Source organism: Phoca vitulina, unplaced genomic scaffold (assembly GCF_004348235.1).
Source record: "Phoca vitulina isolate PV1807 unplaced genomic scaffold, GSC_HSeal_1.0 scaffold73, whole genome shotgun sequence".
In the NCBI taxonomy this organism is placed as follows: Eukaryota; Metazoa; Chordata; class Mammalia; order Carnivora; family Phocidae; genus Phoca; species Phoca vitulina.
In genome coordinates this window covers 761,826-775,259 of record NW_022589776.1, presented here as the reverse complement: position 1 = coordinate 775,259, position 13,434 = coordinate 761,826, and the positions used below count along the sequence as shown (strand labels likewise).

Genomic DNA, 13,434 nt, shown 5'->3' with positions numbered 1-13,434 from the left:
TTAATATATGAATGCACTTTGTATTTGAATATCATACTTTTAAAAGGTAGCTAGATTTCTCAAAGAAAATTTTTCTGTGGATGACTTGAGGAATTCCAGGGTAGCATTACACATACACACACGATTATCTGCATCCCTCCCTCCCCAAAATAATCTTAACATCATCTGGGCTAATTTTCTATTATTTAAAGCCAAATACTTAACAACTCTAATGAAAGTCCTGGCTAATAATAAATAGTGCCCCATCTATAACTTAATACCATCTGTAGGATCTAGAGTATGTATGTAAGGTAGGGGAGTAGGGGGATGGAGCTGGTAGGAATAGTGCTGTAAATTATAATGTCTGTGGTTCATTCCAAGATAAAAATAAATTTCCAGGTGCAACCCTTACAGTACAAAAGGTACAAACTGAAAAAATAAAGTCATTTGAATACCAAAAAGAAACATCTTCATATATAATTTTCCTACTCTGAAAAATTACTAAGAATGCCAGGAAATGTCTGAGTAAAGACTAATATCATAGTAGCAAAGGTAGGAATAAAATAGTATCTAAAAGCTAGATTTTCATCTTGTTGACAGTAAGTAAATGGACAAAACTAAAACACAATTAGACTACGCTTCTCTAAATAGATGATATATAGATAGATGGTCTCTAATAACATTTCTTACATCTTTATTGCTTACTATCTACAACATAAATTTAGACAGTAAAAAGGAGCAGTGTCTGAAGAAAGGGAGGGAGAAAACTAAAATGAATTAATTTGGTACAAATTAAGTTATATACCATCTATATATATCCTAATCAGAGCTATACTTTAAAAAACTCAAATGTGGGAAAAGAAAATAAGTCATCTTTTCATAGGAACTTTAACAGTGACACCCTATCATGGATTCTTTCATTTTCATTTATTTTCTTCAAAGGATTGCATATAGTAATCAAAAAGAATTTAAAACAAATATAAAGAAACATTAAACTAAAAAGTAAGCAATTATATTAAAAAATCTATTAAAATCAAACTAATAGAGAAAAGTAAAAACTACTATATAAGCCTGATGTGGTATCTTTCAATAAATATTCATATGTCTATATGGAGGAGAGTGTGTATATGTGTGTGTGTGTCTGTGTGCACATATATAAAGTGAAATCAGTTTCCTTTAGTTCTGAAAAATAAGACATACTATGTGTTGTTAACTGAAGAAGCCTAGTCCTAAAACTGGGACTAGCAGGCATAGCTCCACATAATTAGAAACAACACCAAGAATGTCCCTATCCTAAATAGATTTCTTAGGATCTTCTAGGACTCAATGACACAGAATGCTATATTTTCTCTCTAGTCATCCAATAAACAAATATCTTTAGTCACTTTCCAAATAAACACAGAATACAAGTATGTCACTGTGCCCTTCAAAGCACAAAAACCTCATTTTTTATTTAGTATGGTATTTAGGAATTACAGCTCAAACCATACCCACTGCACGTTTCATTACATATTTCCTGTTCAAATATCTCATCCTGTCAAGCAGAGTTCTGAGACAAAAGGCTTTCAACATTTTACAGAGTATATCTAATGAAATACACATAAACTTACAATAACTATACCCAATTATCCAGTCTATGAGCTTATCTCTTATAGATAAGAAGAAGTGGCAAAAAACCTTAATCATCTCTGGTAGAAAAGACTAAAGAAATGAGGATATTTTATGTTAACTACATGACAGACATTCCTGTCCAAAGTGCCCCACTGCAATCCAGGAGAAGACGTCTATCTAATTCAATTTAAGAAAGTGAACACTGTAAGAGTTTGTTTTGAGAAAAATACATAATTTAAGAATCACTGCTCTAGGAATATCAGGCACCTTTGTAGCTTTTGAGGCACAGCACAGGTACTTAATCAATGCTTTTAAATTTGAACTTAATAAATGCAAGCTTTTAAAATGTGTCCTCAAACCTATACCTGCAGAATTAGGCCAATTCTTTGCAATAGGAAAAAGATTCAGTATTGTGAATAATAGAAGTAATATATATCAAAACAACAAACATCTGGTCTGGAGTGAAGTGCATTTCTGGTACCCAAGAAGCAACTCAAAGATATTTTAAGTGGCTGTGGAATGCTTGCCCTATGATTCAGAGCTTTCTATAGATAATCATTTCACACATAAACCACAAGTACCTTTCTATGTACTAGTACATTTAGCTCTCCATTTTAACAGAACTCTAATATCACAATATAACTTACTCAGGTGATGGAACAGGAGTTGAAACAGGAGCTAAGTCAGGCATTTTAGGTGCAGCTGTGGCAGTGGCATTCTCAGATATACTTTTATTTCCTATTTTAAGAAAGATACCCATGTTGAGTTTAATTTTAAAAAGCTATGCCATGACGATATTTCACCATAACAAATAAAGAACTTTAGTTTCTGGGGGAGAGAAAAAGTCAAATAGGTTTGCTACTGCAGACTTTATTTTCTTTCATCAAGGTTCTTTTAGAAAGAAATGATCATACAAAGTCAGAACTACAAATAATGCATATTCTCAACTTCTCAGATAATTAAAGCAAGTCAATGACTATAAATTCTGTGTAATCTTATGTGATTAACATGCCTTCTAGACACCTAAAGGAGTTACTAAAGGGAATAAGAAGAAATGTATGGGTCATTTTAAGTTCGCACTTGGAACTAAGTATTTTCTAAGAACAAAAAAAGGCAAGGTGGTTTCTCCTTGCTATTAATACTCTTATTTGGCATTCTGTAGAGGGAAAAAAAAAAAAATCACTTTGTAAATTGAGTAGTTATTTGATAAATAAAAGCATGCATGAACTACCACTAGAAAACTTCAGGAAAGAGATAAGGGATAAAATTATTACTTCTACAGCAGGAAGAGTCAAAAAAGAAATTCATGAATTTTATATAGACAGGATCGTATTATAAGAGAACTTGTGAAATTCAAATAAACAATGAATAATAGAAGATTGGTAAGTCCCTTTGATTCATTTCTATATTTCTAAATGAAAATTAAGTTCCTTGGCTTATTAATTAATTTTCCTAACTAGAATGATCCTTGGAGTATCAGATATTTAAAAGACCCATAAAATGATTAGGTACCTTCTGTCAGGTCTTCAGTTTTTGCTCCCAGAATATTAGCGGCAATATTCACCATATTTAGAATGGCATCTAAAACAAAATTCAATCAGAAAAAATACCAATACACCTAAAAATTCTTATATAGCTTAATATCAGATAGTCAAAAAACCATTTATAATGGTCTTTTTGCATTTTTTTGGACTAATTACCTTTTTGTTCATCTTACTACGTAAGTCCAATATAGGACACAAATTTCAGCCAAAAAGTATAAAACATAAATCTGAATTTTTATGTTCAGAAGGAATTTAAAACTTAATTATACTTTTTTGGTTAACCTTCCCCAAACCTTTTGCTAAAACACTATCTTCAGCATATTACAAAATTCAAGTAAAATTCAACATATAGCCTCTACTGGGGCAGGGAAAAATACGTGACAACCAAAATTAGTATTTTACAGAAAAGCTTGTTTTTCTTTAAAAGTTTCTACCGTTTAAAACAAAAACAAAAAAGTTTGAAGAAGTAGTTTTTCTTAAACAGGTGATTTTTATAGATATAAACAAAATGGGAAGATTATTATCCAAAGGAGTGCAGGAAAATTTTATTTTCAACTATGAACATATCTTAGGAGAGCAGGAAAATTTTATTTTCCACTATGAACATATTTATTGATAATATGGTTAAATCCCAACTTGATACTGCACAGAATCAAATTTCTTTGGTAACCTTTAATGATGTTTAATGGATAACACATGACACAAAATCTTTTGTGAATTGGGTGGGTATGGGCATGGGCAGGTTAAGTTAAAGTCATAAAACTCTCAGTGCTGTAGGTAAAGCAATCTGCATACCTGCAAATTCTGCCTCTTTCTAAAGAGGATACTTGGATGATGAGTTTAACATCTGAATAAATAGCCAAAGGCACATGAGTATCACAAAATACCTGACTCCATAAAAAGCTGGTGCTGAGAATAGGTGGCTTCCTTCTATGATGTAATTTTAAGGGAAATTAATTTCCATCCCCAATCTAATCTCTAACATTCCACTAGAAGTTAATTCACCAGTTATCAGGTATTTCTCCTATTAAAATATTAATATCTGGTAAGGGCTACATATTAAGTCTCATCAGTTATTTCTGTCTTGTTTTCCTTTCCCAAGAGATCCATAGGGTTTTCATCACACTTTCAGTGAAAATCATAGATGTGAAAAGTAGGAAAGGCTCTAAGGGAGGAAAAGCTAACACCCTATTCAGAAAATTGAGAGGAAGCCATGCACTGTCACCTGGAGCTGATCCTATAGATACATGTTTTATGGTAGGAGAAAATACTAAGAAATTTTAGACAGTTTAAAATGATAACTGGTAGTCATAAATTTCGATATTTACAAAGTACAGGAATGGTACTTTGTTCCAAGCACTGGTACAACACACAAAAGCTTTGTACTTGATTTGTAAATGTCTAGGACTATAGGTCAACCTTGCCCTTCCTTTGACCAGACAAACTGGTAAACAAAGAAGCAGCGTTGATTCTTAGGCTAAAGCATGAGATAAAAACAAGAATGGAAACACATATTTCCACACAAACCAAAATAAAAGTAGCAATGGAAACTCTTTTATTTCCACATAAATCCACTTTTAATGTCAATCAATACTGCAATAGTATCTGACCTGCCAGCTGAAGTTCAGTCAAAATGGACTGCTTCATAGAATCCAAATTCTGGAATCAAATCTATAGTCTGAAGTCCTTGTGCTTCAAAGGGCAATCTGACCTCAGATAACAAATTTTTTGGCATTTAAATTTTGGGGTATTTATTGTTAAAGAATTCAAGAACAGAACACATCTACGGATCTGTGTAAAGAGAGCAGCTTTAGAGTACTACTTTTTAACCTAAACATAAAGAAGATTTACACCATCCTTCATTTAAAAATACTATTTATCATCATTTCAGGGGGCTCCTTGGTAACAAAAGCAAAATTTGGCAAATTTCTACATTCTCAGTCCATCTAAAAATTAATTTTGCTTCTGTTCACAGAACACTGCCAAATGTAGTCTTATTTTGTCTTTTGAGAGAAAGCAACTTTGTGTATATTCTATTCTGACCATTCCCAATTTGCATCCAAACACATGATAGTTTGTCACAATCATAATGTGGCCACTAAAAGACCTTCTGAATAGGCTAAGGTAATAATTTGGAATATAGTACCAAACTAGACATTTGTCCTTAATTTCTCCCAGATTAGCCAACTCCTTTATCTTTGAGCTGGGCACTATTCATCCAATCTCATTCTTTTAGGAATGAAATTCTCCCCAGGGACCATCAACATGTTATACTCAGTCTCCAGCCACTAAGGCTCCTTTTGATATGGAAAACAAACTACCTACGCTACAACATAACAAGACAAACCAACAAAATAACTATTTTCTACCATTTGTATTTAGATACCTCTGCTGCATGCCCACCCTCATTCTCACTTCTCCTTCTAGATCTATAAAATATATACATTCATAAAAAATACTTTGATGTAAGAGAACACAAAAACTGTATTTTGTCTTAAACATATACACAGAAACCTGGCCTTTAAGTGATTCTAACAAAATGCAGACCATATTTAGAAGTAAAGGCAGACTTGTAAGAAAATGAAAGTCGAGAGTGGTCTGGAAAATCCACATGACAAAGTACAAGGAAAGCAGAATGATATTAAGAATTTTTTGTTGAAGTAAAATATTTAAATGTTCTGGTTAAAGAATGTAAATAAAAGAACCAAGCAGAAGAGCTGCCATAACTGGCATGTATACAAAGTCAAGAACGCTGCTTTCCCCAACATCGTAGTTTCCCCCTTTTTGGTAGTTAAGAAAATTATATAATGTCAAGAATGTCCAAACATTCAGTATGTATGCTCTTTGACAACCAAGTTCCAACGGAATCAATGTACTCTGGTGACATATATTTCCTGTAACTACTAACTGCTCAATACCAAAAGGAAAAGGGAGTTTCTTTTTTTTTTTTATTTTTTTATTGTTATGTTAATCCCCATACATTACATCATTAGTTTTAGATATAGTGTTCCATGATTCATTGTTTGTGCATAACACCCAGTGCTCCATGCAGAACGTGCCCTCCTCAATACCCATCACCAGGCTAACCCATCCTCCCACCCCCCTCCCCTCTAGAACCCTCAATTTGTTTTTCAGAGTCCATTGTCTCTCATGGTTCTTCTCCCCCTCCGATTTCCCCCCCTTCATTCTTCCCCTCCTGCTACATTCTTCTTCTTTTTTTCTTTCTTAACATATATTGCATTATTTGTTTCAGAAGTACAGATCTGAGATTCAACAGTCTTGCACAATTCACAGCGCTCACCAGAGCACATACCCTCCCCAGTGTCCATCACCCAGTCACCCCATCCCTCCCACCCCACCCCGCACTCCAGCAACCCTCAGTTTGTTTCCTGAGATTAAGAATTCCTCATATCAGTGAGGTCATATGATACATGTCTTTCTCTGTTTGACTTATTTCGCTCAGCATAATACCCTTCAGTTCCATCCACGTCGTTGCAAATGGCAAGATCTCATTCCTTTTGATGGCTGCATAATATTCCATTGTATATATATACCACCTCTTCTTTATCCATTCATCTGTTGATGGACATCTTGGCTCTTTCCACAGTTTGGCTATTGTGGACATTGCTGCTATAAACATCGGGGTGCACGTACCCTTTTGGGTCCCTACTTTTGTATCTTTGGGGTAAATACCCAGGAGTGCAATTGCTGGATCATATGGTAGCTCTATTTTCAACTTTTTGAGTAACCTCCATACTGTTTTCCAGAGTGGCTGCACCAGCTTGCATTCCCACCAACAGTGTAGGAGGGTTCCCCTTTCTCCGCATCCCCGCCAACATCTGTCATTTCCTGACTTGTTAATTTTAGCCATTCTGACTGGTGTGAGGTATGGTATCTCATTGAGGTTTTGATTTGGATTTCCCTGATGCCCAGCGATATTGAACACTTTTTCATGTGTCTGTTGGCCATTTGGATGTCTTCTTTGGAAAAATGTCTGTTCATGTCTTCTGCCCATTTCTTGATTGGATTCTTTGTTCTTTTGGTGTTGAGTTTGGTGAGTTCTTTATAGATTTTGGATACTAGCCCTTTATCTGATATGTCATTTGCAAATATCTTCTCCCATTCTGTCGGTTGTCTTTTGGTTTTGTTGACTGTTTCCTTTGCTTTGCAAAAGCTTTTTATCTTGATGAAGTCCCAAGAGTTCATTTTTGCCCTTGCTTCCCTTGCCTTTGGCGATGTTTCTAGGAAGAAGTTGCTGCGGCTGAGGTCGAAGAGGTTGCTGCCTGTGTTCTCCTTTAGGATTTTGATGGACTCCTGTCTCACATTGAGGTCTTTCAACCATTTGGAGTCTATTTTTGTGTGTGGTGTAAGGAAATGGTCCAGTTTCATTCTTCTGCATGTGGCTGTCCAATTTTCCCAACACCATTTGTTGAAGAGACTGTCTTTTTTCCATTGGACATTCTTTCCTGCTTTGTCAAAGATTAGTTGACCGTATAGTTGAGGGTCCATTTCTGGGCTCTCTATTCTGTTCCATTGATCTATGTGTCTGTTTTTGTGCCAGTACCATACTGTCTTGATGATGACAGCTTTGTAGTAGAGCTGGAAGTCCGGAATTGTGATGCTGCCAGCTTTGCTTTTCTTTTTCAACATTCCTCTGGCTATTCGGGGTCTTTTCTGGTTCCATACAAATTTTAGGATTATTTGTTCCATTTCGAAAAGGGAGTTTCTATTAATATTAAAGCCATAGGGAAAAAAAGGGTGGGGGGCCGCCTGGGTGGCTCAGTCAATTCAGTGTCCGACTCTTGATTTTGGCTCACGGTTGTGAGATTGAGCCCTATGTTAGGCTCTGTGCTGGGCATGGAGTCTGCTTAAGATTCTCCCTCTCCCTCTGCCCCGGCTTAAAAAAAAAAAAAAAAAAAAGATTAAAGCCACAGAATTCTTTTTTTTTTTTTTAAGATTTTATTTATTTATTTGACACAGAGAGAGAGAGACAGAAGAGCAGGGGGAGCAGCAGAGGGAGAGGGAGAAACAGGCTCTCCGCAGAGCAGAGAGCCTGATGCAGGACTCGATCCCAGGACCCTGAGATCATAACCTGAGCCGAAGGCAGACACTTAACCAACTGAGCCACCCCAAGCCACGGAATTCTGTTTTGGTGCCACTATCTAAATTTAAAAAGTAAATCAGATTCAAAATTAGCCAATTTCAAGCTAATTCATAAAGTGTGATGATGATAGTAAAATTCAGATATTTCAGTGCCAGAGACTAGCTCTTTGGCCTGATTCCACTCTGTTATTTACTCCTTAAATATTATACCACCTTGGAGGTGGGAGCAAAGTCAGGCTCAGAAACAGTCCCAGACTCTTCAAAAGGACAAGTACAGAACACAGCTGTGTTAGGTCATGTCTATAACCTTTATGACACCAAAGTCTTATCACTGCCAGCTACTATGGCCTCTCTTTTTTTCTGAAACTTCAAGAGATGGAGATCTTTTTAAACCCTACTATATTTAGGCTTAGCTGACATCTTCCCACCCTCCCTCCCTCTCACTAAACAAATTTTGTCAACACTAGAACACTGAAAGGTAAATAGAGAGATCCATAAAAAGAAAAATAAATATGTTACTAAGAAACACATCTTTGAGGAAAAAGATCCCAAAAGTGGGATATAAAGAAGATTCTTTATCTAATTAATACAAATAATACCTTGGTCACAGAAGTGATTACAAACAGGGAAATGCCCTCCATTGTGATATAAACTAGGTTTTGTCTAGGAGTTAATACCATAAGAATACAGAAAAAGAAACCAAGAATATTAACAGGATTTTCCTTTGCCTACAACTATGGTAAGGCATACACTTCCCTAAGGTGCCCCTTCCTCTCCAGCAACCATCAGAAGCTAGAGATCTTTCAGTCTGGGGCTATTTTCTGACTCCATAAAATAACAATGCTTCCACACAGCTAACTAATATAACATCATTGAGCTATGATGATTATTACATAGCACAGAATTTTTAATACATATTTAAGGACATGAACAATAATATTAATATCCAGAGAGATAACACAGCATCATGTTTTCACTCCTAAAAAACTATATCCCATAGCAGTGAATGAAGAACCTATTTTTAATACTATTATCAACTAGATAGCTAAGAATCCTACTTAAAAGTAGTCACTAATATATAGTCAGTTGACTAGCAATAGAGTGAAACAAAATATATTGAGCTAATATGCAACAAAGTTACATATTATATAAAGGGTTCCTCTTCTACAGGTATTTTTAGCATTCTTCTCCCTATGCCTTAAAAAGCCCACTGAATACATTATATGTTAAAAAAAAAAAAAAGGAAGAAGATAGTAGGAAGGGTAAAATGAAGGGGGGAAATCGGAGGGGGAGATGAACCATGAGAGACTATGGACTCTGAGAAACAAACTGAGGGTTCTAGAGGCAAGGGGGGTGGGGGGATGGGTTAGCCTGGTGATGGGTATTAAAGAGGGTACATATTGAATGGAGCACCGGGTGTTATATGCAAACAATGAACCATGGAACACTACATCAAAAACTAATGATGTAACGTATGGTGATTAACATAACATAATAAAAATTAAAAAAAAAAAGCCCACTGAAGACTAGTTTTCTATGGAGAGGAAAAGGGGAAGAAGGGAAGAGAAAAAATAAAAGATGAAAAAAACCAGAGGCAACTCCTAGCTCCATATACTGTAGCTATACAAAATATCTACCTAAGTATATATACTACTGATTGATTAACCTAAAAAGGTATAAAGACAATGTACACCATGAGACTGGGATTGAAGCAACTCAACTCACTAAGGGCAACAAGGGAAAGGCACAAGAAATTAGTCATTGATTTTACAAAGATTTACTTTTATTATAATCAATCATTAATCTCCAAATAAAAACAAAACTCCTTCCAGTATTTTATGTTCTTTATGAATAACCAAAAATAACAACCATTAAAATATACCTACCTGAATTATAACAATAAAAATTAAGTGTCGGTTGGTAATGGTCTTTCCAAGAGTCTCCTTAGCCAGCTTACCACTAGGTTCAGAATTTAATAGGCTGGCATGACAAAAACTAAACTACTAGTATCTTAGTCATTATTTCTTTAGTTTACAAAGAGTGTATTATTATCATTGTTCCTGCTCGAGAATCATTATTATTATGAGTAAGAACAGCCTTTATATTTGTAATTAATTAGGAAACTAACCACATCCATAGATCAATGATTTCTTGTTTGCTAAGATTTCACTGATGCCTACTACCTCTGAACTACCATTCGAATTCCCTTCCCACTTAGAATGACTACCCAGATACTTCTACTCATATGGTCTGGAGCTCTTTAATAATTCTTTCCCAAAATAAATTCATAGCCCATTCTTCTAAGGAATCTGCTTAAAAATATAAGCACTTAGTTAGGGTAGAAGAACCAACCTGTGCTTGCATTTTTTCCTCTCCTCTTTCTTTTCATTCACCCTTCCTATTTTATCCCTAAGGAAATACATTTCAATGCTAGTATCTTTGATTTCAACTCAAGTTAAACATTGGGAGGAGGAGCTTCCCAAACCATATACCACAACAAAATATCCATATATGTCAGGGGGAAAAAAAGGTTGGGAAATATTTTAATAGTGTCTAGAAAAATCCCAAATACTCACTTGTAGCAGAACCAAGAAGATTTTTTGAGGATTTATCCTCCACAGTATTGTAATCCAACGGATAATCTGTTTAAAGAGAAAATGAAGGTAATTACACTGTGAACTACTTTCAATAATATGTTTAAAAGCTCAAATTATGTCCTGTCGAAGTCAGCTGTCGTTTAAAGCATATTTTATAATAAATATTCACTATACACCTAAAATATGTTCACAAAAAGAAAATGAGATTCAGAAGCCATTTATCAAACAGATGTTTTAAGCCAAGGAAAATAATTCCACTGCTTACCAGAATTTTAATCACATTTATAAGACTTTATTAAGTTTTCCATGTACTTTACCAACCCCTGATAAATGTCTTCATTTCACTTATAGGAAAATTAAGGAAGGGAAAAATTCTATTTTTCAGGCTATGATTTAAGATCTCTTAAAACAAGGACTTAATAAAGTAGAAATGGAGGGTGTCATAAAACCTTCTCCTATCCCTTCAGGCTATTAGACTTTAAAAAACAAAAAAATACACATAATAGTCACATGTCTTAAAGTCACTTACCATAGTCCTCATCAAATAATTCTTGACGTTCTGACTGATACTGGGAATCAGCAATCTCTTCATATTCTTCGACCATGCTAGTGCCAAATACCCTATTAACAACAATTGCATTAAAGACTTTCAAAATAAAACTAAATTGTTAAGACTCATCTCTTCATAATAAATGACAAAATACATTAACTTTGGTCATTTTTTTGAGGGCCATTAGCTTTTGGACTCCAAAATAATGACTGTTTCTTACACTGTAGTCATCCATCCACTGTTTCCCTTAAAATTTTATCTATTTAAGGCATTTAAGATTTGATGGCCAGTTTTATCAGTCTAAGAATTTTCCGTATACTATCATCATAGCAAAATAGCAAGCAAGCTAGGCCAGACACACATAATGGTTATTTTTTCTTAGAGCAAATTTTTACATTTTTCTAAAACGGATTCAAGGACAAGAAGGGTTTAACAGCTTATGTTTCTATAATATTAACTTCACATAGGAGAAAATTATTTCTTCACTTTAAATATGCTGGGATTTTTGTGTATCACTTTAAAAAAAAAAATCACTCAATAAATGAGTGTTGTTCTGTATTACCTTATAAGGCTCAATGGACAAAAGTGCTCTGATCCAAAATGTGATACCAACTCTACCTAAAGAATAAAAAGCACAGCGCACATGAGATTATCTAACAATATATGCAGTTTCTTTCATTATAACATTTCTAAAAATAAAGTCCTCATTTCCCCAAAAATCAATAATTGTAAAGTTTTGCTTTTTTGCCATGCAGTAATATGCCATGCCCTATTATTCAATATTGCAAAAGAGAAGGTTGCTAACCTTTATGTACTTGATGAACATCTGAAGCAAGAGAAAGGAAAAGAAAAAGAAATCAGTTCCAAAGTCTGGATAACATGCCATAAGCAACATTTAATATTTGTAAATTATATTGTTTAACTATTGAAAGCAATGTACTGTGATGGATAACATTGTAGTACTCTTATTTCTTTGCAGAAATCAAATCAGTGGTTTAAATTTTTACCATCACAGCTAGAAAGTATAATCTAACTGTAATGAAATTAACTTTAAGGTTAAGCTGAATAACCTAAAATTCATTGCTGTTGTTTTATTTATCTGCAGGGATAAAAACATTCTAAAAGTAATAAAGAGTATCTAGAAACAACCTGTGTCTTATATTAATTCAATTATTATAGATATGTATCATGTATATACCTATATATATAGATACATATGTGGACATACACATGTACATACATATTGATAAAAAGATTAACTAGCATAATATAAAATAGCATTTATTCTTGTACCATACTGTATACAAATTTTTTTAGGGAAAGCATGAATTTTTTTGGATGCTATGTTATTTCAAGTATAACTTACAGAACTAAAAGATATATATCAATCCACTTTTAAAATATAGGCTATTAAAAGTAGACCGTATATCTGGGTTTAGTTTTGGGATAAGGAAAACCCACGTAAATTTATATATTTATTGACATTAGAATTAGAATTAAATGTTTTTTGCTTTTAGAATTAATGCTATCAAAAAGAACTTTTTAGAATAGTCATCATCAAGATGCTCTATAGTGTCCCACCATAAAAAGAACCAAGTAGGAAATGACACTTTTTATACCACCAATAAATTATGTTCTGCCATTATTAATAAAGTAGATGGTATGAAGAATAATTCTTGGAACTATTTCATTAACAGGTGGGTTGCCTTAATTGTAAAATTAATTGTATCACCTGCCAAATAAATTTAAAAAATTTTTCCTTATCACAGTGTAGAAACTGCTATATAAAAAGGTCATTAAACAACTGTTTAAAAGAAATGGAAAATATACCTTCATTTTTCTGAACACTGCTGAACCATTAACTGAGAATATCAACTGTATTTTAAAAATAGAATTTAGCATTTTTATATTGAGACTAGGAATACTACAAGTTTACCCATTCATAGAAGCCAATTTAATACATGCTTAAAAAAGACAGACAGTAAAATCCCAGAGGACGATCAGGTAGCTATAAGTTCTCACATTTAAAGAAGAAAAGACAGAAATCAGA

At 34.0% G+C, this 13,434-nt stretch overlaps 1 protein-coding gene across 2 annotated transcripts in view; it reads right to left on the bottom strand.

Moving 5' to 3' along the window:
* SUCO (SUN domain containing ossification factor) overlaps positions 1-13,434 on the bottom strand; it is an 86,769-nt gene that overhangs the window by 22,624 nt on the left and 50,711 nt on the right. The window contains exons 12-17 of one of the 2 annotated variants that reach the window (XM_032393397.1): positions 12,190-12,210; positions 11,947-12,002; positions 11,364-11,455; positions 10,814-10,879; positions 3,103-3,171; positions 2,238-2,328 (exon numbers count right to left, since the gene is read on the bottom strand). In XM_032393397.1, coding sequence (XP_032249288.1) covers positions 2,238-2,328; positions 3,103-3,171; positions 10,814-10,879; positions 11,364-11,455; positions 11,947-12,002; positions 12,190-12,210 — 395 coding nt within the window. The remainder of the gene's footprint in view (positions 1-2,237; positions 2,329-3,102; positions 3,172-10,813; positions 10,880-11,363; positions 11,456-11,946; positions 12,003-12,189; positions 12,211-13,434) is intronic. The other variant, XM_032393398.1, reaches the window with a different exon arrangement.